At 39.3% G+C, this 27,857-nt stretch overlaps 1 protein-coding gene across 2 annotated transcripts; it reads right to left on the bottom strand.

The window, feature by feature from the left end:
• Window positions 1-1,600: 1,600 nt before the first annotated feature.
• Window positions 1,601-24,287, bottom strand: plod1a (procollagen-lysine, 2-oxoglutarate 5-dioxygenase 1a). Of its 2 annotated transcripts, XM_061074465.1 has the most exons (19): window positions 23,895-24,285; window positions 20,349-20,440; window positions 19,982-20,115; window positions 18,753-18,916; window positions 17,483-17,595; window positions 16,626-16,689; window positions 13,821-13,918; window positions 12,526-12,627; window positions 12,256-12,387; window positions 11,601-11,722; window positions 10,639-10,743; window positions 10,333-10,458; window positions 9,630-9,771; window positions 9,288-9,401; window positions 8,244-8,309; window positions 7,975-8,079; window positions 7,366-7,512; window positions 5,045-5,170; window positions 1,601-2,432 (listed from the first exon to the last, which is right to left on the bottom strand). In XM_061074465.1, the coding sequence occupies exons 1-19, from the start codon at window positions 23,983-23,985 to the stop codon at window positions 2,277-2,279; spliced, it is 2,199 nt and encodes a 732-aa protein (XP_060930448.1). In that variant the 5' UTR covers window positions 23,986-24,285; the 3' UTR covers window positions 1,601-2,276. The 2 variants fall into 2 exon arrangements, with proteins under 2 accessions (XP_060930448.1, XP_060930449.1); XM_061074466.1 differs by lacking the exons at window positions 1,601-2,432; window positions 5,045-5,170 and adding an exon at window positions 5,177-5,546 and having other exon boundaries at window positions 23,895-24,287.
• Window positions 24,288-27,857: the final 3,570 nt, after the last annotated feature.

Raw genomic sequence — 27,857 nt, 5'->3', positions numbered from 1 at the left:
ACTGTTTATACAGGTATATGCTTGGAATTGTCATTGTTAGTTTAAATACTACATTTTGTCGCTTTTTCATGTATACACCGAGATTTCACAAAACGTTTGGTCACGGAAATTTGGTTTAAAGTTGTTGAAATGTCATGGAAATCCACTGGTCAAAATGTGTATGAACCCTGCAATTACCAGTTTGAATGTTCTGTTTTTACTCAATGACTTCTATGCTGCTGTATTAGATGGTCTGTGTCTGTGTGTGTGTGACACTCTTTCCTTCTCCTCTGCAGGTTCACAAGGCTCAGCCCGTCAAACACTTCAAACCTGTTCTGGTTAAGAAGAGTGACGTTCCTCTCACAGTCCCACAAAGTCCAAACTTCTCTGATCGCTTCCGCCTGTGATCCAGTGTCTCTGTGCTTGTACATAGATTGTATATTGGAAACAATTAAAGCTTGACGTAGTTTCTTGAACTTAATATTTCAATGAAGTGTTCACATTTTAACGCTGTGTTTTACACTTTACTTTCCTCTTAATAAAGTTGATGAATCAATCATGATTATGGACATTTAATTAGGATTTCTGATGGCTGTAACCTGTAATGTTTTTGCTCGTGAATCAAAATATTTTGTTGATGTGCTGTTACATGCAACATCTATTGAACTTCAGTCCAGCCTGAGAGGGGGATCCCTCTCTTGAAACTCCATGAGCTCTGTTTGCTTTTTATTTCAACTATTGTTGAGGGTTGTCCAATTAGTTTTTATGCCGTCTCAGGATCATTATCGAATCCATTTCAGGATTCAGAAATGATCATACATGCTTGTATTACCCCAAGCCCTGATATAATACATGATTGCACTCTATACAAAAATCTGCTTCTTTTTTTTTTTACTCTCTTCAAACTTCATGGCCTTCAGTATTTTAACCATTTGTTTCTGTTGTAAGTTCTCTAAATAAAGTTATTATTCAAAGTTCAATGTGTACATTTTAGTGATATCTAGTGGTGAAGTTACATGTTGCAGCTGAATACCCCTCACCTCACCCTTCCCTTTCTAAACATGAAGGAGAGCCTGTAAAAAAACATGGCGATCTCCGCAGAGAGGACCCACTCTTGATAAAGTATTATATATAAAGGTCCTATTCTAGGGTAAAGAAAACAACTGTTAGTACAATTTAGGTGAAACACACTGATGAATACATCACGAAGATTATTTTATATTCAATTTCTGCCAATACATATCTTACACACTGAACTTTTGAAGGGAACAGGATGTCACACAGATGTCAGACAGCAGCAGGATGTGAAGCAGTTTTACATTCAATTGAAATAATCTCCAGTGTTTTCTGGTTCAAAGCAGACACAGTGCTGTTATGATGACATCACTGAGTGAAAGTGAACTCAGTCTGCATGAAGCCACTCTTTAGAAGAGTTTTTAAAGTGAACCATCACATTTGAGTTGATCCCTATAACGGATACATGATGCTACCACATCACCTGCTGCCTGTGTGTCTACTGTTTGATGTGAAGCTGCTCTGAGCAGAGAAAGCTTGTCTGTGTTCTTAGTTTCCTTATCACATCTGTGAGAAGCTTCAGTCAGGGATCACAGCTCAGAATCACTTCATTTTGGTAAACTGTTTTATTCAAGTTGTGTTTAAAGCACAGCGAGTGTGTGAATATGTTACTCAGACCAGAAACTCAGCTGACTGACCTCAGTGAAAGCAGAGAAATGCATGTCTAACAGCAGTGAGAATGCAAATTCACAAAATAGTGGAGTGGGTTTTATCAAATAAACTCAAATAAAAATAAATTAAGAGGCAAACCAGGTTTTGGTAACAAAAAATCTAAAAACTCTAAAAAGAACAGATCTGAGTATAAAAAGGCACTTTATGTAACTTATGGAAGTAAATTCAACAACACAAGGTTTTAACAGAAGCATGTTTAAAAAGTCTGAGCTGAACTGGTGATTTCCTTAGAAACGTTGAGCTAGAAGCAAAGCTCCACACCAAACTCCAGACCAGTCTTTAGATCGATCAAAAAAAAGAAAACTGTTGTATTTTAATGACCTCCTACATGTTGGTGTCTCATTACATGATAGATCTCTGAAACTCCACTGCTGATAAAGGTTGATTAGAGCCATAAGTTGTGTATGAATCTATAAGTAAGAAAGAAATGGTCATGTTGGACTTTAAAAACAAACAAACATGGTCACCACTCCAAATCAGACGATGCAGAGCGGCTGTGATTGAGCGCTTGTCCCCTTTGGTCTGGACTATCTGGTGGGGTGTCGTCATCTTCAGGGATCCACAAAGGACACTGCAATGTAGCGGACGCCAGCGGTGGTTGGCAAGCCTTCGTGGTAGTGGGTGAGGCGGCCCGGGTGCATGAGGGCCCAACCTTTACGAGGAGCGTCTACGGAGCAGTCGTAGCGGAGGAACCTGCATCCACCACCCTGCAGTCAGAGCATGACACAAGTTAACATCTGACAGCGGAACAAGGTTAAATTGCTGGTTGTGCTTGTTCCAGCCATTTTTTAAAAATGTGCTATTGTATAGATATGATATAATTGTATAGAAGGGTTGAAAGTGAATATTGTTGTTTAAGTTGAGTCTTTTCAGTGGGTTTGCTTCGATTTGCATACGGAATTCTAATACTGAGAGCAACAGAAGCGGAGCTACCATTGAACTGGGGTAGAAGTACCCCTGGTTGGGAGTCACTGGTGTTGTTTCTATGGTTACCTGCCACTAAATAGAACCATCAGGGTACTGTTCATCATTAAATGTGGTTAGTCACACTCCACATTGTTCCACTTTAATAGGAATCACCTCGCGGACCATTTACACTGTTTATTAACTTCCTGGCAGCAGAATGTTTCCTTAACTAAATTAATGGTGACAAAAAAAAGTGTTCCACACGGGTGTCCACTCTGATCACATGAAAATGACATGTGATCACCATCATTACATCACCTGTGGAACTGTTCTTCACCTGTCGTACAACAAGCAGCACTGAGGCTGTTCCGGTTTGTGGTGGAGCGAACGCACTGACGCAGGTTGGAGTTTACCATAATTTGTAATCATCTCTCCCAGGTCTTAAATTTGTAATATGCAACATAACAAAAACCCAATTGACACAATCCTATCCAGAGTATCCACTGCTCTTAACACCAGTCATCAGCCACAGTGTCACTGACCACATGACGCAGAGCAGTTCGGAAAATGTGGTTCCTTGACAGAGAAGTCTTTATATCTATTTTTCCTGAACCCTGACTGATGCAAACTCAACACGTCCTCCATGTTTACTGTGTCAGTTGTCATGTCAGACTCAAAACCTATTTTAACACTCAACCTCCTGCACACGTTTCCCTCTCTTGTGAAAACCCTGCATTACATGTTGACTAATGCTGCTTTCAGCACTGAACTCTGGATAATCTCAGATCGAGTGGGGTTGATGATGTTTCTAACTCACAAATGTGAAAAAACTAAAAGAAAACAAAAATCTCAAGATGAAAGAGCAGTGTTGTACACGTAGAAGATACCAACAAAGATGTCAAGAGCTTTTGTTTTGGGCCGATGCCGGTGTTGTTGTACTGCAAACAAAACACGTGATCTCCACAGTGAAATGCATACGTTACATCTTGTCCATGTCTTAAAACGGCTATAATTAAAGAGAGTGAGAAAACAGCTGAGTGGAAATTACTACAAATCATTTGTAATAAATTATAATAATAGTAAACACAAAATTATCAGTTTTTAGCAGTGTAATGTATTTAATCTACCTGTATTTCCTTGTGCTGCCCTGACAGTAATACCTGCTTTTTAAGCTACATGTGTACATATAATTCTCTAATATGTATGATTAATGATACAGGACTTCACTCTCCATAATGTAACATCAGCTGAGCTTCACAAAAGACAGTGAGTGTTGAGCAGTTTTTGCTTCTCAGTTCAAATTCATTTACGATGATGTGATAACACTGTGTATTCATGGCTTCAGTCTATTGGAGATGCAGGGAAACAACATGGATGCAACAATTAACACACAGATCCAGCTTAGCTGTATGTGTCATGCAAAGAAGACAGACTCACAAACAGGAGTGATGCACAGGGAAAGTTTGAAACACTAGGATGATGATGAACATGCCAGAACAATGAGGGCATTCCATTTTCAATGATATGACTCTGATTTCAGCGTCATGCTTCTTGAGACCTTCTGAGCTCTTCCCAGTTGATATATTCACCTTAAAACAGGGAACAGTAACTCCTTCTATAGTGTGTATGTGTTATTTATTGATTAGTTTGTGGTCATTTTAAGAAGAGATGTAGACTTTATGCTCATCAATGTTGTTCTGATAATTATTTATATGGATTTCCTCTGTATTATTTTTCCACACAATACAAGGATCCATCTGACTAGACTTCATAATGGTCGTGGTTCAATCCCTCGGCCACACCCCATAAACACCAGCCCCTTGAACATTGATCACGTGTATCATGCCCAGATATACATAAAGCCTGAGCCCAACAAGAAGTTGGTAATTTTTGCTTCCCAACTACAGTACATGAATAAAGTCCTCCAGAGTGACTAGTTTAACCTAGAGACCCATAGACAGAGGTCAGCTGAAAGTGCAAAACATGTTCAATCTGCACACATCCTATATGAAGGAAAGCGTTTTGGATGATGAATAAATACTGAATAAATAACTAATCAGAATCTTTATTGGGTCTGTTTTCTCCACTAATTAGTTCCAAATTAGATAATGCTCCACTCTGTGAGGTCAAGCAATTCATCAGATTTACAGCAACATATTATGTGGTTTTGAAGGAAAACTCCACCTTGAAATAGAATTCAATATATTTCTATGACATTGTGCATAATTTATTTTCAATTTGTGGGTTTAAATTTCACAAACACGACGGGACACAAGCACCACATGATGTAACATAGCTACACATGGTGAACTTAAATGACCAATTGGTTTGACATAATTGTGTGTGGATCATGTGATTATATGTTGAGTAAATAACATTTGGTGCTATGCTACCAATGTCTGAACACACTCACCTGGTAATCAAGGCCGACTTGATTGAGTGCAAGGTTAATAGTGAATGTGGAGGCATCATGGTGTGGCTTCAAAGAGGGCTGCTCATCTGGTTTATATCTAACTACAAAGGCCAAGTCAAACTGAGCCTGCAAACACACAGACGGAGAGGAGTCATGCAAAGCATTCGCATAGAAACTGCTCATGTGGCCGGACCCAGAGTGTGTGTACACGACGTACACCCCTCACAGCTCCTGCTCAGTAAAGACAAGCATCAGCTTGGCTCCTAATCAAGCATTCACTTCCAGAGGTGGAGCAGAGAAGCAGAGAGAGAGGAGCAGATCACCTGGATCCTCATGTCCTGTAACATCTATTACCTGCCCGCTCCTCCTCATTTACCTGATAGTCAATGTCTTTGCTGTTGAGAGCTATGTTAATAGTGAATGTGGAGGCGTCATGGTGAGGGACAAGCAGCGGCTGCTCGTCAGGTTTGTACCTCACCACAAAGTTCAAGGGAGTGGCACACTGATGAGAGAAGACATATTTGTCAGCAGAAAAAACAGCAGCAGCTCAGGAGCCACTGAAAAGACACATTTTACCAGACACTGGATATAAAGATGGATGACATGACAGCTCCCAAACATCTGGACAAAATGAAGTCAGCAAGCCTGCCCCCTCCATGTTAGCAGATAGAACATGCTCAGGTCAAGAGGATTTTTGTCACTTTAGGTAGTTCCTACTGAGAGTCCATTTATCAAATAAGTTTGTTTATGATTGGTGGGGTGGGTGTATCCATTCTCTCTGCAGACTCTGGCTCCTCATGAAATCAGAAGCACCAGTTTCTAGGAAACGCTCCGTTTTCCTACACTGAGAGGGGGTGGGGCCACATGGTCCACCTTTACATACAGTTGTTGGCCTACACATGATCCTCTGCATTGTTCAGTAACTCGATAAAACATCAAAGATGATAGATAAATGATAAATCACTAATCAAAATCAGACATCTGATGACTGTAATTATTTCTGCACCATGATTAGGAATCACACAAATAACCCAGTTCTGCTCATATGTATAAAAAGTAAACCAGTAAAACAGTAAAACAAGTTGATGATGAGAGCATTTCTTGTCTGGTGGTAAATAAACATCTGATACAACGACTATAAAATCACCAGTGAGGATAGAGTGTTGCACATTTTCCTTCATCACCATGAACATACACTGTAGTTTATAATGACTCAGCCTGATGAGGCTGAATCCGCTGCGAGAAATAGTCCCATACAAAAGCACTTTTTTTTGACAGCTTTTGACTACTATTGATTATAAAGTGGCACAGTGGGAGTAAGCAGAGGTTACAATGTTTGAACATTGTTGATAACATGAAAGGACGGGTTCACAAGTGTCTCATAGCAACAGGTATCTGAGTGAACAGATACCTCTACTTTTTGACTCATCAGGTTGGAAGGCACACATATCAAGTGGGATTCTTCTGAAGTTAATAGGACATTTCATGCAGCCTGTTCAAAGCTGGAATGTTGCCCAGGTGTGAACATGGTTGTTCATGTCTCACCTCTAACTTAATGCAATCTAATCTACACCCACATTAATATGTTTCGGTTTTAAAATAAAAATTATCTTATCTTACCTAATCTCACCTAATCTTAATAATGACATAATCAGGTAGTGGAATATCTGCTCTGCTGTTTGTTGCTTGACTACAGAAAATACTACGGATAATAAACAACGATGGTGAAAAGAAAGAGGAGGGGTTTCTTTTCTCTGAGCAAAATCTACAAAAGTTTACAAAAATGGGATCAGCAGTGTTTCTAAAGTCTCTGTTTGAGGGGCTGGAACGTTCCAGAGTGGTGTGGATGCTGTAAACAAAAGTGATGTGTGTTTAAAACTTAAGGGTGTTGGTGTGGACAAAGTGTAAAATTGCACTGGCGATAATATGGCAGCTGGTTTGGTTTAGACTAGAGTAAACAAGAAAAGTAGCCTTCTTCACAGAAAAAGCAATGTGTGTATAAAAGGACCGATTGTCTTATTTAGCAAGTGGCTCAGTTTTCACCTGAACCGTGAGAGTTGCACTCTGTTCAATGGATCCACGAGCAGCCAGACACCTGACATTGTTTATGAAGAAAATAGACAAAAATTTTCCTCCTGAAAAAAACACTACAGCCATGTTCAGCCTGCAACAAAGCTGGAGACAAGTCAGCTTATATCAACATTTCAGGAAGTAAACTGACTCTCATCTAACATTTGGAATTTAGGAGAGGTCAATTCATTTATGTTCAGCTCAGACTTATTCTCATCTCGTGGGACAGTTGTGTGACCATGAAGTCTTACCTTGGTGTAGTAACCAGGATACATTTTCTCTGTTATCGGTGCTATATACTCCAGTAAGAATTTTTGCCATTCCTTTTCAAAGTTGATTTGATTCAAGTGGATATCAATGGTGGGGACGTTCTCATAGCCACCTTGGATTCTGGTGTCCTGAAAACACAAAAATCAACCTGTTTAGAAAACACTGGAATTCCATCAATCAATTCTGTCATATAAATGACAAATAAAATTTATTTTGGCATTTAAATCAGAGCTGCCATCTGATGCATTTCCAAATATGTATATATTTTATGCATAATTCTCTAATATATTCTGATAACATAATTTAAAGTCACTCTTTTATATATTTACTTGTATTAAGATTTGTTTACTTATTAATACATTTTCTACTGATGTTTCTGTATTTACTATCCTCCTTAAAATGTGCTATGACAATACATTTACCTTTATTTTATCCATATCATCTATGTTCATCTATTATCTCATCTGATCTTTTCTTAAAACACCCAATGATTTATCTTCACATTCACATTACACATGAAAGAAGATGAAAAACACACTGCTACACACACACACTGCTACACAAACCCACACACTGATATGATAACATACCACATTGGCTCCTCCAGACCACTTCCCAAAGTTTTCCAATTCCTCAACAAGGTGGTTACAAGCTATGTCAGAGAAAACTGGGAACCAGTATACATCAGGACAAGGCTGGTGGACAGGAGACACAACACATTTTAACCAGTGACATCATTTATACAACATACAACCACACTGTTACACACTCATGTAAATATACTGTAAATAGTGTTGTTTCTTTGGAAATATGTTTCTTTACTACTGAAGGAATTTCTTCCCAGTGTCGGGCAACTCACAGTTTCAATCAGCTTATCTTTCATGATGTGTGTGTAGTTCTCATGAATGTAGCGCTCCTGCCAGTCCTGAAACCAAAACACACCACCGACACTGTTCAGTACAATCACGCAGCACGTCTCCCATGTTACCAATGTTAAATGTTCAAAGAATGGTGGAATCTCTGTGGTTTGTGTCGATAGCTGTGGTCCTGTCCTGAACATGGACATTCCCAGATCAGCCTCACTACACAGTTTTGTTTCCCGTCCATGCGGTTAACCCTAACCCTAACCCTCCAGAATCATCTGACCCAACACACCACCAGGTGGTGATTGGTTCACAGCTCTGCTACTCTCTAGTGTCCAGGACATATGAGCGTAGATCAGGTAACACGATGTCTGGCCTATGGAATCAAGGTCTGAGGCCTAACGTGTTCTGGTATCATGTACACTCATGAACCACCTTATGATTGAATATGGTACTTATTTACCATCTGTCTGGTGCGATTTGGACACGCAATACATTCACTATTAATCAAAAGTGAATAAACAGGTGAACAGTTGGCCAGATCATTTTCATAACGCACAGAACATGTACATATTTATGAAAAAAAGATGACAAAAAGAAGAAAACACTTTTTTTCAACAAAGGTTTCTAGCTTCACTCTGCACCACAGACAGTAAATGAAAAAAGCTCAGCACACAAACAATAAAAAGTGACAGTATATTGTAGAACTGTTTGAGGACTCACTAATGACAAGGAACAATTCTGGAGTAGCTCCAGAGCATCCACACAGAACAAGAGAACAGGCACCACAGTAGTATACTTTATGAACTATGAAAATTAAATGTATGTATGTTATTTTAAAGATAAGATAAATAATACTTTATTAGTCACACAATGGAGATATTTGCTGTTTTTTATATTATAAAATATATCTGAAGTCAAATGTTATACAAAAGATTTATTGCAACTGCACCAACCAAAAGCTCACAGATGTTATCATTAGTAATATGAACATGCAAATACATCTGATACATCAGCAGCCATTTAATCGGCGGTCTCACCTCCGGGTTTTCGAAGATCTGCCACAGATCATTATGAAGATGGTTGGTCTGATAGTTCTCTGTTGACAGGATACGACCGAAACTGTGCAAGTTGGTTACATACATGAAGATTCCCTGGAGGAAGATTAACAGGTCCAATATTATTATGGACGATTTTACATTTACAACTAAGAACATTTATTTTTCATTAGATCTTAGGTCCCTTCCAGATAAAACGTGATGGGTCAAAACTAACTGAAACTATAATTTCCATACTGTTAAGATTCTGTTCATTGTTCATATACAGTCCATTCATGTAAAGATGCTAATGAAATTTGTTACCTCTCTTTCTCTGTTACCCACCTTGCTGCGTACGTTCTGGCAGTAAGCCATATCTGGGTCTAAGATGTGCGAGTTGAACAGTTCCTGGTCTGTGAGCTCTGACCGGAGGATGCTGGCCTTCACCAGGTACACATTGGACACATACGGGACATTCCACACACCCCTAACAACCAGAACGATCTTAGACAATTTACACACCAACACAAGGATCTAATATCACAAACAGACTGTGTTAAAATACGGTAGACAGCCCCTATTATCCACAAGTTGTTCCTTCCCCTGTTCAATAAGAATATATAATTATATTTATGTAAGAAGCCTCCATGTTTCCTGACCTGATCTGATTTTCATTTCATCACTTCCTTACCTTGTTCAATTCAGTTTTTAATCTGTCATTAAAACAACAATCGTAAGACAATGAACACTCTCTCTCTTCTAATAGATGCACATTTGTTAGGCATTTCTAATTCAATTCAGATAATTTACTCTAGGTGCTAAGTTTCCTCTTTTACTGGTGCCCATTAAAAAGAACCACATAAAAGGATTCCACTTGGAAACCCATGATGTTATAGATATTTCCTACACAAATCTCACCTCTGTCTAATGATCACTGTGCAGGGCTCTGTTTCAGTGTCTAGACTGCAGTGTCAGTGTTGCCAACATAAGTCTTATGTTGCTAAACACGCATCTCAAATCTTTAAAGAACAATGTTGGAGCAACTTACACTCTGCGTCCTTGAACTATGTCAACGTAGTCCTCTGACCTGGCGTAGTAGCCATCGGCACTGACAGCTCCCCAGAAGTTGCTCCACAGTCGACCAGGTCGAGTTAGCATCGGTGCTACGATAGGACTGAAACACCATAAAAGGAGCATAAGTGTATTTCTTCATCTTGCCAAAGGCTGTGATAAAGGATCGAGTCAAATTAGTGTAATAAAGAGATTACGTTGTGTGGTTGTGAGTAGAGCAGTCCCAAGACATCAGCTAGCACCACATTGTTATTAATATTTCAGTATTGATAAATATACTTGCAGGTTTTGTTCAATGAGAATTTTGAGTGTGTTCTCATTCTTTAAGACTACTTCAATGTCCAGGCTGAAGAAGTAGTCACAGTCCTTGTCCTTCCGGCACATATCACTGAAAGAAGGGAAAGAAACTGTGTGTAACACTGGAACACACTCCAAATGAACAATATGTCAAACACCACATGTGATGACAGCTACCCCAACAATGCCACCTTAATGTTCAGTAGCTGTATGACAATGTCAAACAACATGTAATACTCTTTTAATAGCAGTCAAATTGATTTATAGAAGTCAAACTTTTTATTTTTACTCAGAAATTTAAATATACAGCATCCCTCTGGCATTTGCTTTCCTTTCGTAACTCTTTCTGTCAAAATTGTGAGAGCCAGAGCAGTTTTAAATTATACCCAGATGCAGAGTATGTAGGAGCTGTCATTATTATCATTATATTATTATAATAATTATATACTGAAACAATTATTTAAGCCTGATATGTTACCTCTACCGACTGCACAACAACAACAAAACCTCTTCAACTGAATAAAAAAAACCAAGAATAAGACATTTACACTAACACATATACAGTGTTTCCATGGCTCAACTACAATACACAAGACACTTCCTACTGAGCTGTGAAGTCCATTCTCAATGTTTAGGAAATTGAGGCTTCGAGTTTCCAAGGGCAACAGTTACAGAAACATTGACGGATGACTGAGTGATTCCAGGAATGAGTTCATCGATTTTTTTGTCATCATCATGAATAACAATGACAAAAAATGATAACTTCACATCACGTGTTTAAGAAAAGAAAGCATTATTATTATTATGTGCGTATCAACGTTTTCTTTATAACACAAGATGAAGTAAATAAATGATACAAGCATATATTCTAAAGAGATATAGTCTGTTTAGAATCATTTGAATCTTAAGACGAGTCACAAAGCCAACCCCTAGTTACATGGGACTCACAAGCCCAGGTTACGGGAGGCAGCTCCGTCCAAGTCCTCCTCATGCCCGAAGAGCCTGACGTCCCCATAAAGGCTTCCATGATCCTGTAGGAAAGAGCTGATCTGACCCTCGTGATGAGCTTTCTGGAGGAGGAGCAGAAATGAACAAATAGAAAAAGAATTACATTTGTATATGTCTATAAGGAGTGTGAATTACTATTGGCACATAGAGCAGCACCGACTCCACTTGGTAGGGAAAGATGCTCTCTGAGCAGCTTCTAGTTCTGTTTGCACTGCTATCATAATATCATGGAGTCAATCAGTTTTCAGGCCAAGTTGCATTAGCTGTTAGTAAGTTAGCACTTCCTATTAGCACTGAAAACAAGTCATTCAATCTGTCCTGAGTGTTGAAAATGAAAAGAATCAATTGGGTTCAAATAAACTTTTATCTAATTTATGCAAATGTTTGTATTTCATCGCAAAATTCTATCGTAAGTTACACTTAACACTGAAATGTTTTTTGCACAGCTCATTTGAAGCCTTTATTTTATACTGGTGTCATATTCTTTTTACAGGGTCTTGATAACAGATGAAGTTATTGTGCTGCAACAGTTGCAACAAAAACACTCAACAGGGTCATTAGAGAGATGTAAATGTATGAACTCTCCTCCTGTTACCTGGCTGTGAATGAAGAGCTTGAGCCTGTTCTTTGGGTACTGCAGCTTCAGGAGGCGTTCAAAAAAGACTGCGACAAAGGGGGTGGGCTGCTGAATAAAGATGCCGATCATCACCAGTGGATACTCACTCTCCTGTGGGACAAAAACATGCATCATTGTACCAGGAGAAAAGATGCATTACTTCTACTTTTTCACCAAACATTGATGGGGAAAACTCCCAAAACCTGAATCGTAAATATTTGAAGGATTGAGAAGAGCCTGTGAACAGACCGTAAGAGCTGTGAGAGGATGGAGATCTTCATGACACACTGTGCATCCAGTCTCAAATGTCCAAGTGTTGGGGATGTAGTTACCCAGGTAGTTGATCTGGAGCTATAACACAAATGCCTGGTATCACAGCTCAATCTAATATATAAGAAGAGAATACAAGACTAAAAATGTTCAATATCTTTACAAATACTTTGTTAAGACTGAGTTTATGAACTAAACACATCTTAAAGCTCCAAGAGGTGTTCCCTCACTGTGGGTGAGTTGGTGTACATTGACGTGTACAGCTGAGCTGGCAGAGGCACCGCCACACTAAGTAACAGACCTATGGCGTTTAGTTGGCAGTGGTGTGAAGGAATGAACAACACAGCACTGAACATCGAAACTGACAAATCATGACATTTGGAGGGAAACTTTTTTTGTTGTTCATTGTGCTCCACAGCTAAAAAACTAATAAGCCCTTAAAGTTGTTAGCTCACTCATAAGGCAAACTAGGCTGTAGTACAGAAGTCAGCCCCCAGCCAGCCAGCCAGCCAGCCAACAAGCTGGCCAGTCAACTAACCAGCCAGTGAACCAGCCAGTCAACCAACCGTCATGTGGCTTCATGATGATTTTACCTAGTGTTGCAGTAATCTAATAGAGTACCATTGTCCAGCATAGATGGAGATCTTACTTCAACACAGCCAATCAGATATTTCAGGAACATCAGTGTGATATCATAGGTAAAGCAGATGGTCACACTAAAGGCCGATTTATACTCCGCTTTTTACGGACGCACGCACGCACGCGAGCGACGCAACACATGCCCCTCGCGTACTTGCGGGGGGCGTGTTGCGGCTTGCGTGCGTCCGCCAATTTTTCTGACTATACGACAAAGCGACGCAAGCCTCACGCAGCCCGCAAGGCTTGTGATTGGTCTGCTTACTACATCCCGTCCGGAGTCGCATTTCCGGTTTCAATCCCGGAAACTGCGGAAGCCACGGAAGATTTAGAAGAACGAATATGGACCAAATAGAAGAGCACTTGGCAGAAAAGATCCGAAACTATGACCACTAGTATAACCAAAACGCTGCATGACAAAAGAGCCACAGATGTAACAACACATGAGCTTTCCTGGTAAAACACTGATGGTCTGTTTAAATGCTGTAAATTCAGTGTTATTTAAAATCCTCGATCTGAGATGCTGCTCAACGATTGATCAATAATTGAAAATGTCTTTTCTCATGACACGCAGGGAAAATGTATCCGGCTGATATGATTAGCATGTGATGAGACAGTGTGGTTTGACAGGTCAATACTTTGGTTTGTCCATTCCCATGGATGATGACAGGCAAGGTATCATACAGCACATTTCTGGCTCGTACACGACCATCCTCAAACTTCAGTACCACCTCATCTGCATGAGACACACACAAACACGCACCATTCAATTCAATTTAATTGCATAGCGCCAAATTACAACATACATTATCTCAAGGCATTTTACATAGTAAGGTTGAGACTTGAGACCTTAGAATATTATAGAGAAACCCAACTGTTCCCACAATGAGTAAGCACTTGGTGACTTTGGAACCAGATTCAACGTGGGCGACCATCTGCCTTAACCGGACATGCCTTAGTCAAACCTTAGTAGCTCATTTGTAGCTTGTTCAAAATGCTGCTGCTCATATTTTAACTAAAACAAACAATGGGTACTATATCACGCCAATCCTTTATAACTTTCAAAGCTTAACATGGGCTGGCCTCCACTTAAATTTCGCAGCTCTTGACTCCCTACATCTAGTCACAACCTGAGGTCAAGGCTGGCTACTCAGAGTGACCAGGTTTTCTCTGTCATGGCCCCGAGTCTCTGAAACTCCCTGCCTGACGAGTTTAGGCCTGCCAACTTTAAAGACAGGAAGTCTTTAAATAACTTGAAAATTATAGGAAAACAATGTTAACAAGTGATTTGTTCTTTTTTTACTTATTTGAGCAAAGAAACCATTGAAAATCATTGGAACTACAAAATAGTTTTAAATTACATCTGTGATGATTGAGAATGAAGTAATTCAAACAGGCCACAGCTAACACCAATCAGGCAAAACAATTAAACCAGTTACAGGTTTTAACATTGTTGGCTGTATGTAAAATGTATGTTAAACAGAAAACAGTGGTTGGTAGATGAGCTCACAGTGAAAGACTGTGGTATGAGGATTTCCTAGGGGACACTATTCATGCCATGGACTCTCAATGTTATCTCTGCGAGCTTTGGCACATCTGTCTCACAGAGAACTCTCAAATTCCTTTCTCAAGGAAAAAATGTCCTGCATAGATTTCAGCTCATGTTTAAACGTGCAGCCTGAAATTGCCACAACTGTAAAACCTTTCAGGTTAAACTTCACTTTAGGGAAAGTACAGAACTGTGTAGATCCTAGTTCACGAATGTCTGTTGTTCCTTCACTGTAGCAGGTTTGCAGACACAGTGACTGGTTCTTATTAATAGAAGCATAATGACAAATATGTTTCTTTATTCAAATAGTTTTTCTTATGAATTCAACTAAAATCAGTCTGAGGAATAATCAGCACTGTGGTCTAAACAAACTTCAGCTAAATTCCATAGGAAAAAAATCCTGTTACTGTAACAATCCTATGTGCTTCATATCAGTACTGAACTCTGGGTTATACTGTGACTGTAGTGTAGCATCTGTTCCTCTGCTTCCCTGGAATTTAGTTTAAAGATGGATATCTGATCATCACTAAAGTATAAGCACACGAAGAAAGAGTTAATCTACTCACCATAGCTGAATAACTGTCACATTTAAAGGAAACCACCAATTGTAGCTGTAACTATAACCATAAACAGTAGGTTTAATTTTGATAGCGCTTAAAAATTCAGTAACACATTCTACTGTTCAGTGGCCGACATAGTGTGCACTCCCAGAAGTGAATGCAGGAGAGGAGGCAGGTCATTTCAACAAGTCCTACAAGATGTATATAATCCAGACGTTTCCTTCTGTATGAAAAGAAACATACATTTTCTCAAACGTGTTATTGGAAGTGTGCCCTTAGCATTTCTAACAAAGAAGGAGAGACTCTGCATCCAGTTAACTAAACACAATGGGTTGCAGTATATTTCAGCTCATGCAATGACTCCTCCATGTACACCAAAGTTAACTATGGAGTTCCAAAAGGTTCTGAACTTGGAACTTTTCACTTTAAAAGCACATAAAAGGCTCATAGCACTGTATTGTCCCGATAGATAACTTCACTTCCTAAACACAAGCTCACTTGGTTCCTAAAGGTTGTAAGAGTAGAATAGGAGGTAGAGCCTTCCGCTACCAGGCTCCTCTCCTGTGGAACCAGCTCCCACTCTGCGTTCAGGAGGCATACACCATCTTTACATTTAAAGTTAGACTTAAAATGTTCCTTTTTGATAAAGTTTATAATTGGTTCTGAACAGGGGAGTCCTGAGAGTTTCAGATAATATACAAGAGCACACACACCCAAACTTGATAAACACTAGGTGCTGGACAGAGGTGACAAAAACCAGACGACAAAAGATGTCTGCTGGTGTTCCCCCAAACTTTAAAATGTTGCCTCCCAATAGGCAACGTTTCAAAAACAGGCCCTTCCATCTTTCTTAGTTATGCTGCTCTAGGCCGACACTACGGGGGGAACTCCCATCATGCACTGAGCACTTATCTCTCTCGCTATGTCTCTGTGCCCCCCATTTATTTTACTACATGTCACTTACTTTTTTCTCTCTCTCTGTCCTCATTCTACAGGTATTTGATCGGACACTATTCTACTATATATCTCTCTTCTCTCCCCTCTTTTCCCCATTTTTTTCTGCACACCCCAACCGGGGCGAGGCAGATGGCCACCTACATTGAGTCTGGTTCTGTCAGAACTTTCTTCCAGTTAATGAGGGAGTTTTTCTTCTCTCAACTGTAGCCAAAGTGCTGCTTTATGTGTGAACTGCTAGGTTTCTCAATAATGTAATAAGGTTTGTAGCTTGTTCCTTCAAAATGTTCAATTCAAATAAAATTTAAGTTAAGTGAATTGAAATGTTCTGTCAGCTTAAAAATTTTCATTGGCTGCACTTGGAAAATAGAGGCACTCACCGAGGGCTCCATGAAGGTTCTGGAACAATCTGCATTTATTATCCACTGTGATATTTATGGATTTCTGAAACATAAAAATAGACAGTTTCATTTTATTTGTAATTATCATATCTAATGGCATAAATTCTCATATAAAAGACTTTTGAGAAAAAGACCCTTAAAATGAAAGCAGAACAGGGAGATGAAAATGACTCACACGGTGCATTTGCTACAATGTATCTCCACAGCTTTAATTCCATCAAAATGAAAAGAGAATCATATCACACTCCACACTCTTCTCTTTTAATATAATACTACTTTCATCCAGAGATTAATTCAAGTTGTCTACTTTGCTGTTTTGTTGTTTATCCTAAAACTACTTTCATTAAGACTTTGCACTTCCTGCAGATGTTTCAAATTAAAATCCCACCAGGAACAGGAGAGATTATGCTGAGCTACTGGTAGATTTTAATGTGAACCATCTGTGCAGAAAGTGCAGAAAATGCAGAAAGTGCAGAAAGTACAGAGTCTCACTGACAGCATCTTAGCACCGCTCGAAAAACTGCATAATGGAAGTGACAGAAAATAAGTCACTAAAAAAATGTTTCCTGTTAGAATTAGTAAAACATGACAAAACATATTTCTATAGCAAAAGGGAAATAAGATTCCTGCCGTTCTGACATTATGATTTGGTTTTCCCTAAAATTAAAGCCAGTTTTTGAGGATTTTTATAGCACATAATGAGATACAATTATGTACCACAATATTACATTATGCAACACATTTAAAACTGTGATACATCAGCAATTCTATTCTAATACATCTTATTATCAAAGTGCATATCCATAAGTTGAACACCACAGTGAAACAACTCCTACTTTTTTTGCTGGATCAATGTAAATCTTGGTGAAGAACAGCTGGTCACTCTCATCGTCTTCACCTGTCCAGTCAGAAAGCAGTTCTCTGATGCTGGGGAGGTAGCCAATGAAACCTTAGGACAGAGCGAACCCAGAGCAAACACAAGATTCAAGTTAAAAGTTTGATAGGATTCTAGTCTTGTACATCGAACACATTTACATCTATCGCCATGTACATGAACTCTGTCATATTCAGTCCGCTCTTTCAAATTACCAGGACCCATAACTAAATGATAGCTTGTTTTTATGACTGCTGACTGCAGACTACAAACCTGCTCTTTCTTTGCTATAAAAAGAAATGGCCAATCCTTCCTACAAAACAAGACCAAGGGTCTGGGATCATACCAGTGGCCTGGGAGCATAAAGCTATCAAGAGTTTCACATTATGTGAAAATGGTGTAAGCAGAAAGGTCGCATATGAGCTTTATGTAGCTCAAATGTTGTCAAAGATTAAGGCCTGAAGTTAAGGCTTGAATTCGCTAAATATGTTATATGTATAGGGTAATTTCTACTTAATCTTAACATCTAGAGTTACAACTGTGAAGCTGATGAGAGCACTCACTCTGCAGTTTTTAACTATTTAAATAAATAAAAAGATGTGACTGTAGCATGGATTTCTAAAAGCACAATTTCAAGTGACTGCAGCTTTACAGTTAAGGTGCTCTGATCTTTATTTGATTATGAATGTTATGCAGGATCTCCGGCTTACTGCCACACACCAGAAACAGATCAGTCAGTGCTGCTTTCAAACACAGACAGGGTACTAGCCAGTAGTAGTTTGGTTTTTTGGTTAAAAAAATTGTTTGCACACATTATCTGTGTAGTCTTCATCACATCGATTCTTTTTTTTTTTTTTTAATATTTTTATTAAGCGGATAGGCACAGTAGGTCAGAAATCAGTGTCAAATTCATCACATCGATTCTTGACAAAATGAGGGCTCATCCGGAATTGGTTTTGAAGCAGGACAGGGACAATAAAATACAAGACATAAAATGAAATCCATACAATTGTTGTTGAATAAATGCAATAAACAAACTAGATTAATAAATACTAAAGGAGATACAAAAATATCATAAAAAATAACAAGAATGCAATCACCAGTGGAAATAAATGAGTGTCTGCATCTCTTGCTTTTGAAGCACTTTCTAAATAAAACAGATTAATTTCATCACATGGTGAAAGTTATGTGTCCTGTCACGACTGTGAGTCGGACAGGACTGATTGACCTACCTCCTGAGCCCAGGAACCTGTTGCCCTCCCTGACGTGAGGATGTTTGTCCTCTAGGTGTCTGTCGGGCCAGATCAGGCTCTCAGAGGAGAACACCACCTTGTGTCTGGCCTGCTGGAACTTCTTGAGCAGCTCTTTAGGACCCGAGGCAAAAACCACATCATAGCTGTATCAAACAGGGAGTGAAAATAGAAAACTTTATTGCACTGTGTATCAGCTGTGTGTGTGTGAAGCCAATGACATAATTAAAGTAAATTGAGGGGTTGCCTTCATTAGAGGACAGAATTTTTTACTTGGACAGTTAAATTGCCAGTGGTTGTGTTTAATCGCATAAAATGAACTGTTTGAATAAAAATAAACATAACATAAACATACTCTCTCTTGATTTCATGATGAATACAAGTGTAAGTAGAATAACCATTACATATTTTCCCATATACTACTTTCCATTACTTTTAAGGCTGCTTTAAGATAAAGTTCTACAATAGAGGAGACATCTTTTTCGCTTTTTTGCCAATGAGTGCAATGAGAAGTCATAAAATCCATAAACCAAATCATTTCTAACACCAGAACTCCCAACTTGAGTTTTCGCCAAGCAAATCAGCCAAAGAACACCTGCAACAAACATGAAGTGATAACTCTTACTACAATTAAGTTTATTTGGATATTGCTTATCAAGGTGTAGATTTGTTCTGACCTGCAACTGGCTAAAAACAGTCCTAATCCGCGCCATACATAATTTTGTAAACCACATTAAAACTGCTCACTTATTCAGAAGTTAATGTTAATGTTGAGTGTGAAAAAGTACACAAGTATTCATTGAAAACAAATGTTTGGATTAAGTTAAACAAAATGATTGATATCAATAAACTAATTCGTAAATTCCACCTATAGATTATGGATGTCAGTCTCAATGGAAATATACAAAACTATTTCTTGAAATGATTTTTGAGGACACAGAGAAACAACAACCCCAACTCCAAAAACACTGGTTTACAAACAGCTTTTGCAAAAACTGCATGTAAAGTAAGATATGACACATTTCAGACACAGCTTTCGTGATGTTGTAGTGGAAATAAATGTAAATCATGGCTGCCTGAAGGATAGATTAAACACCATGAAACCTCTTGTCTGGTATGGTTTGGAGAATGTTCAGCAAAATCTTCTTTAAGTAACTGGGTGCTACTCAGTCCATCGCATCAGTGAGGTCCAGTACAATGTAAAAGTGTACCTGTCAATAAAAAGGATGACTCTGTCCTCATTCTTCATTTCCTCCACAGCTGCTTTTAAAAGTCGCACTTTCTGGCCTCCTCCCGGAGCGGATGTGTAGTTGCCTCCTTTCCATTTCTGACCCCGACCAAGAACCTTAAAACATTCATATAAATATTCACTGAGATTTGGAAAAAAATTAATATACTGTATTTATCATTAATTTATCTTCTTTTCTGCTACTAAAATAAAAATACCTTACATTTCTTAATAAGTTATACTCAGTATAAAACTATGTCGATCCCAAACTAATATGTTTCCTTTTAAAGCATAGAGAGGGGCTTTCATGTCTAGACAGTAGTAGAGGAACTTGCTGTAGGGGTTCCTACCTGAACAGTGTAGTTGAAGTGTTTAGCCGACCTCAAGAAACGCCTGAAGCCATCTGTCTCTTTGGTTGCAACTGTCACGACAAGAAGTTTCTCTGGAAAACATAATATCAAAGAGGAATTCAAGAAAAGGCTCTGTGCACCTCTTTTTTCCTTTTGCCTTAAAGGAATAGTTCACCCAAAAATTATAATTCGCTCATTATCTACTCACCCCTATGCCCATAGGGGTTTGGGTAAGGAGTTTGAGACCACAAAACACTTCTGGAGTTTCAGGGGTAAACCAAGTAGCAGCTGAATCAAATACAACTGGAGATATAAGGGACTTATCTTCATATGTAAAAAAAACAAAAACACATAAAGCAAATAACATGTCTCCATACTGCTCGTGTGGTGTCATCCAACATTAATATTCAACTCGAAACAGAAGATATCAGCAGACATTTAGGCTTTAAAACACAGCCTATATGACCCCATTTCGAGTTGAAAATATGAAGGTCGGGATTTAGGGCCACTTGGATGACACCAAAGGAGCAGTATGGAGGCCTTTTTTTCTTCTTTCAACTGCTGTTTTGCTACATCTGAAGATAAGTCCATAATATCTTCAGTTCAATTCAATGAATGAGCTGGGCTGTAGCATCCTTGTTAAAATCCAACAAGGAAACCTTCCTGTATTTTGTTCTTTCTTAACTGCGACACAGCCTTTAAGAAACACATAACTTTACAAATCTTTTGACATGATACCATTGTTACTGCTGCCACTGGTAACGGTCAGGTGAACCATCACCTCAAAGGAAACACTGGCTTTAACGTAGTTTGTGTATCTGCAGATTTTCTTGGTTACACTTATTCACCATAAACTAGTTACTTATTAGCATGCATATTTGGAGCAAAATGGCTCCTTATATTCCATAACAAAGCACTTATCACAAGCTCTGCCCTAAGTGTGAACGGGAGTGTGAATTAATAAGAGCCCAACTATTGATTTCACTTTAAAGTGAGTAGCATACGCAGAGTTAAATCTGATGTGGAACTTTGTAACAGTTGTAGTTACATAAGAATATACAATTTCAATTAGGCGTTATTGGGGTAGAATGACTATTCTTGGGGTACTAAGCATATTAACATTGTAATCTACACAGCAACTTCCTCACCATGGACATGCACAGCATAGGGCTGAAGTTGGCTGACTGAGTTGTCCCTCAGGAGACAAACGTTTCATTGTGGTTGCATTAATAGAAGTAACCCAATCGTTCTTTAAGTTCGATTACAGAGCTCGTATAATCCAGTCATAAAAGATTTGTTAAAAAAGATGCAGAGTGTCAGGATTCAATATTTTAGTTTCTCTCTGTGTCCGACTGAACTCTTAACAAATAAAGATAGGTTGGGACAGGAACAGTTTTAGCTTGATATTATGCCTTCATACAAATTATTTTAATAACCGTTGCTGCTTGGTGTTAATCATGAATCTTTTACTTGTTCTCATACTTAACTTTTGATATTAAAGCATAATCTCCTTAGCTGCATTCGACATCAGACAGAGTTCAAGGAGTTGTCCCATCTGGGCCATAGACATTGTTGACATTGTTTAGATAAAGCAGGAACACAATAATCTTTTCTCCAATGACAACACCACCGGCACTCACTCTTTGCAAAAAAGGCAGGAGGGGAGGCATGAACAGTTTGAGCCAGATTAAGGCCTTCATACAGATTATTAGCAATAACCTTTTTCTGGTTCTCAGAATGTTCAATCTTGAAACTAGGTAGAAAGGTGTGTGGGTCAAACGATGGTCAGTCTCACACCTGTCTTGATAAGAGAGCAGGAGTGACAATGTTATGATTTAGTTGGTACAGCCGAGAGAGCAGAAACACCACATTCTACTCAAGGCTACTTTATGGAACACAACATCGAACTATCAGGGTAGAGAGAGTTGCCTAGCAACTATCAGAGTAGTAGGAGCATCACTGAGAGTGGCTCCTTGTCACTTCCTGGATCCCAGTGACAAGAGGCGTGGGACTGCGGCTGGACCAATAAGGGAGATCCAAAGTTATTTGCGGTGACAACCCTCCAATATTTTATAACCAATCACATTAAATCTACTGTTATAATTATATCAAACCCCTTCTGTTCGGGGCCATTATTGACTACCTATTGCTAACTGATTTAGCCTAGGCTGTGATAATTGTTCATAGCTATGTTTGTTCAACTTTTCATTGTTTCTTAATAAATACTTTAATTAGACCAGACTCTTCTCATCTTTGGGATAAACAAACACGCCGACAAGAGTCATATCCTTTCCACGTTTTCATGTGACACTGTCCAAACTGGTGCTTACATTGTGACTGGGTCTGAATTTACTAAATCTACTTTTTGAATATTTGCTTTAAATGATGTAGGCCTACACAATCTCAACCCATACTGATATAATGTTATATATTAAGAGTTTATTTCCAAAGTTTCAAAGTTGTGGTTTGCAATCCGATGACAGTGTTTAGCCCGATAAGCAAATTTACATCGCTGCTTAAAGTAGTTTACAGGAAACAATAGCCTATCTGAATAAAGTGTTAACTTACACTTGCATGGACGGGGGAATGAGCGGTTCTTGTGAGGTAATCACGGAAAACTAGTCCTGGTGGCTGTAGAAGATTGACTTGCAGAATCCTGTCATTACTGAGTGCTTTATAACGGCTGATAAAGAACAATATCCTCCTAATATGCAAGGACCTGGCTCGTGGTACTCATTCATTGTTCCATCTATGAAGAAACTACAAGATGATATCCTGGTCACTCAAACCATCTCTCTCTGTAAGAACTCAGGACATTTCACTGAATGACTCCCTACTCAAATCGTTTGATTAAATGTTTCCTCAACTTTACTCTATTTTTTACCTAACAACTGGATTGTGGCTGCAGGAGAGCCCGGAGGGAGACTGCCCTGATCAACTTCTCCTCAGGAACCAGGTCACCTGTTAAAATAAACTCTTCACACTCGGTCCATAACAAACTGCTGCCAATCTCACCCATGAGATTGGCAGCAGTAGCATGGCTAGTCTAGCCCGGAGCTAACCTAACGTTAATGTCATTAGCAGAGCTGACCCGTCTGCACCAACACCAGCCCCGTCCACGTCAGCGGCATGGAGGCATTGAGCTCATCCACAGCTCCCTGTACAGCACCACATATCTATACAGCACCATGTTCGACTCCATTCACCACTGCACTCGTTTACATGGGAAACACACAGGTTCACAGATAACGCAGTTCAGGACTTTTACAAACTAAATTAGCATTAGCACTACACGCTCCGAGCGCAGGGGAGGGCTGACTACTGAATCTCAGCTTTCCCTTCCAGGCTACTGTTGTTTAGGCCAAGGGTGAAAACTGTCTCATATACTGTGCATCAGCTAACAACTCTGCTGGAATCTTCTAGCGGACATGTTTGTCATTTGAGAGGGAGAGCGTTTCTTTCCACATGAGCCGGGGAGCCAGCCCCGGTCCCGCAGCGCTGCTCCGAGCCCACACATGCTGTGTCGGCTGGGTGCTGCTGACTTACCTTCGGGGAACCGCTGCTCCTCACACTGTGTCAGAGGGAGAAGAGCACAGAGAATAACTCCTGGAAACAACAGCAACGACCAGAGTGTCATTTCTGCCAAGTGAAAGCTGGAGTCCCGTTGAGGAGAAGCACTTTTCCTTCTGCTCCAGTCTGTGGAGGGGAACTCTACAGAAGTGTGGTCTGCCGGGACCGCCTTCTGTGTCCGTCTGTCTCTCCCTCCCCCTCTCTATCGTACAGTTGTTCAAACAAACTACAGCTTCAGTAAAACAACACTAGTATAAAACAGTAGTTTGACTTCTATATTTTGTGTTTTTTATCATTCGCTTATTTGGAATGCCCGAAGCCCCGAAGGCAAGGGCTGCATACATTCCCAACGCCCACTGCCCAGATGGAAAAACCCTGCTCTGTTACAGACAGATGATCCAGCTGTTCTGTGAACATGATCACTTGCACGTAGCCTGTAGTCTGCTCCCTCCACCACACTACTGTGCTCTCACACTCCTCTCCAATAGGACATTGAATACCATATAATTCTAGTGATGTTTTCACTAGTGGGTTTCATCTAAATTGTATGAATTGTTGTTTTATTTATCATAAAATTAGCCCTTTATGCTTACATCAGTAGCAGGTCCTCTATGGAGGCCGCCTCGTTTTTATTTTACAGTAGCCCAGACTGAACAAACTAAACACCTTTTGAAGGCTACCAGAGGTTCTCTTTCATGTTTAGAAAGGGGAGGTTGAGGTGAGGGGTATTCAGCTGCAACATACAACTCCACCATTGGATCTCGTACATTCTACACACTGAACCCTTTAACACATTTATTCAACAAGTCATTTCAAAGTGCTTTACATAAGATATGAAACCCAAATTGTAAAACAAATATATGCCATTACAAAACAGCAGGATTTTGAAGTTAGTAAGTGACAGGGAGTAAGTTTAACCATCTTGGAACTTAAGTTATATGTTTCACTTTCTCTGTGTTAGTGAGGACTCTGTGTTAGTAAGGAAATACCCCTTTAAGTGATGTCTTTTAATGTACAACATGAACATGTGCAGGTGAATGACACACATTCATGCATCAACTACTCACCTATTAAATGATTGACTGGGGATTTATGTATAACAAACTACAGCTCACAATTCGCTTAGAGACCAATAGTGAGGGGTTGAATCATAAAGAACAGTGTGTAAACATGGGGGAATTCCACTGTACCACCCTACTAGATGCTCACCCCCTGATTTTGTAGACTGAATCGTTGAATCATGTCCCAGCTTGCTCCCTGCAGGCTATATGTCAGGATTATCTTGTTTTAGAGCTCTGGCTGAGATGATAGCCTCATTTCTTCACAAAGGACAGGCCACAGCATTCCTTCTTTCCTTTTGATCAGGGCCAAACTAACCAATTACTGATAAGCCCTGATATTTTACTATTGGGCTCCTTTTATGTGTTTGGTTCAGTATACACTTCCACTGCCCTTTAAAACTAAATTTTACACAGTGTCCCTCTGCAAGACAAAGCCATACATTTAGCTAATAATGGAAGACCTGCTTAAAATTGGTGTACTTATGTGGCACGAATCCAAACCAATTTTTCCATTAGTTAAATTGGCAGTGAAATATATAAGCAGGTGAAATATGGTGTTGGGGTTTCATGGGACTCCTGGAACTTTTGCTCATTTTACTCCAGCCTGGCGTCTGGTCATTTCATAAGATAGGATCAGATAAGATAGAATAAGATAAGATAAGGGGCTACTGCTGATGCAAGATGTTGCAGGGGATATGAGAAGTGTTGCATTAAGGAGCAAAGCTCGGCCATCACCCCTCTCTCGTTCCATCTCCTCTGTATCAAGGGGGAATCCAAGAACAGAGCCCACCCTTTTGACCACTTTTTTCCGTCTTCCATTGTGGCCCCATGCAGGCACAGGGAGAACATGGAAACTCCCCACACAAAAGCCATGGTTAGCCATCACGTGCAAAACAAGTAGCCCTCTTGCTGTGCGGTGACAGTGGTACCCACTTCACTGTGTGGATAAGTCTCCAATACTTCTCAGCAGCTATATGGCTGAGTATGGCTTTAAATGTCCACTCCATTGCGTATGCCCTGATATAGTTCCTGGAGACTCCCCTCACATTGTTCTGCTGCGGCTGGTCTTTCATCTTTTCACGCTATTGTTCTCTGCACACTCTGCAGCTCTTCCTCATTCCATATCCTAAGCATGTGTGTTCTGTTCATAAGAGTGATATGGTGATGCACCGACAAAGGGGAAGAAGGAGGGAATTTTTTCTATCATATTCTACCACATGTGTTACACTAGTAGTGACTGCTCTAGACCATTTGACCTTCCTCCAAATGTCATTGTCCAATTAGTGTAAGGTTGTCCTCCCTGGAGTAGCGCTCCATGAAGTAGCGTCCCTTTTGTGCGATTTCAGTCAGGGTGAAAATTGCCCAGATTGCTCTAAAATACTCTATTAAAAATAATTAAGACATTCTTGCGAAATTAAATGGGCCTGCAATGTCTGAATGCTCGGGCATGCTTTCCATGGAGAGGGAACTATTCAGGAATATGCCTGATTTGAATAAAAGGGATATTGATCACTTTGCTGGTTTAAAAGAGAGACAGGAAAAATGTCCATTTTCGTTTTCTATTCTTCCTCTTGCTATTGCCATTCTATCGCTATTCATAGTTCATTGGTGAATGTGCGCACTTTCATTTGCACTTAAAGAAAATTAATCTGCACAACATCTTTATGTTAATGTTATAATGTTCAGTTTATCTGTATAAATAGACAGATTTTGTATTTACTGTTTGTTTTTGCAGGCAGATTATTGTTTGTGCAATGTTGAAGAATTTTAATACACAGCCCTTTTATTATTTGCATTATACCATTATATTGTCATGTTTCAGTTATAGTTACTGTTATATGAATTTTTACTTCATGCAAGTTACTAGCACTAGATACTACATAGTTTCTTATTATTGTGCTAGTGCTTGTACTGAAAAAACTACAACAATAATGTAAATAAATACTTCTAATGTGTTTTACTTATATGTAGTCCACTTCTTTATTAATGGTAAAGCAGATATCTCTCTCCATGTTCAAAGGTATTTGAAGGTAAATTGATGACAATTTAACTGTTGATGACCAAAGTGGATTGATCACATTCATCGTAGAGCCAACATAATATTGTCTATGAAGACCCCTGGAAGTAACGTTCCACAAATAGGCCTTGCAGAGTTTGTGGCGTATGTAGCTGAAGGGGAAATCTTTGTACTGTATTGCCTTCTAGTGGTTATAGGTGGTAATGCTCTGTGAGTTCACCAGAAATAGACAATTGTTTTGCTACCTATTAATTTACCTTAGTCATCATCCCAACAATTGCCCCCCCCCCCCCTAGTTAGCAAACAACTGTATTGTTGTACTTGACGTTCTCTGTGATAGAGTGTGGGGCACCATCCCTGTCCTCCCTATTCAGCTCGAAGAGAACATTCCAGAGTCAGTTTCTCATCAGACCATTGTCTCACTGTGTGTATAATTGACGTTCGCCTTTGTACTACAGTGTAGGTTTCTACTCAGGTGCACCAAAATAGTTTTAAATAAACCGCACTCATATTACTTTTCAATTACTATCATGTGGAAATTAAATGGTATGAAAAAGGCCATTTAAAATAAAATTCTATGTGAAATGTTTTCTAACTTTGAATGTCAGAAATAGGAAGTAAAAGTAAAGCAATAGAAGGGATGTCCATATTCATGTAGATTTAAACAATAATATAGTTCACTTCCAACAAAATCTACAACAAAATATTTACTAATTTCAAAGTGCTTGAAGACATAGTTTGACTTAATACAAAAAAGTGCTGGGTTTTTATTTTCATGCAGTGTATTTTTCTACTCAAATACACATTATTCAATAAAACTATGTACTCAGAAACCCAAACTGGTGTTTGCGACATTTCCGG

Source organism: Limanda limanda, chromosome 7 (assembly GCF_963576545.1).
Source record: "Limanda limanda chromosome 7, fLimLim1.1, whole genome shotgun sequence".
In the NCBI taxonomy this organism is placed as follows: Eukaryota; Metazoa; Chordata; class Actinopteri; order Pleuronectiformes; family Pleuronectidae; genus Limanda; species Limanda limanda.
The sequence above is the reverse complement of the archived record's forward strand: the minus strand, read 5'-3'. Positions and strand labels throughout refer to the sequence as shown.

What these genes read in the sequence shown, in the direction of transcription:
- plod1a (XM_061074465.1), bottom strand. Translation starts at nt 23,985, where the DNA reads ATGACACTCTGGTCGTTGCTGTTGTTTCCAGGAGTTATTCTCTGTGCT. An exon ending in ACTTCAACTACACTGTTCAG is followed by an intron (nt 20,116 to 20,348) that starts GTAGGAACCCCT and finishes GAATGTTTTAAG; the next exon opens with GTTCTTGGTCGGGGTCAGAA. An exon ending in AGCTCTTCATTCACAGCCAG is followed by an intron (nt 11,723 to 12,255) that starts GTAACAGGAGGA and finishes CTCCTCCTCCAG; the next exon opens with AAAGCTCATCACGAGGGTCA.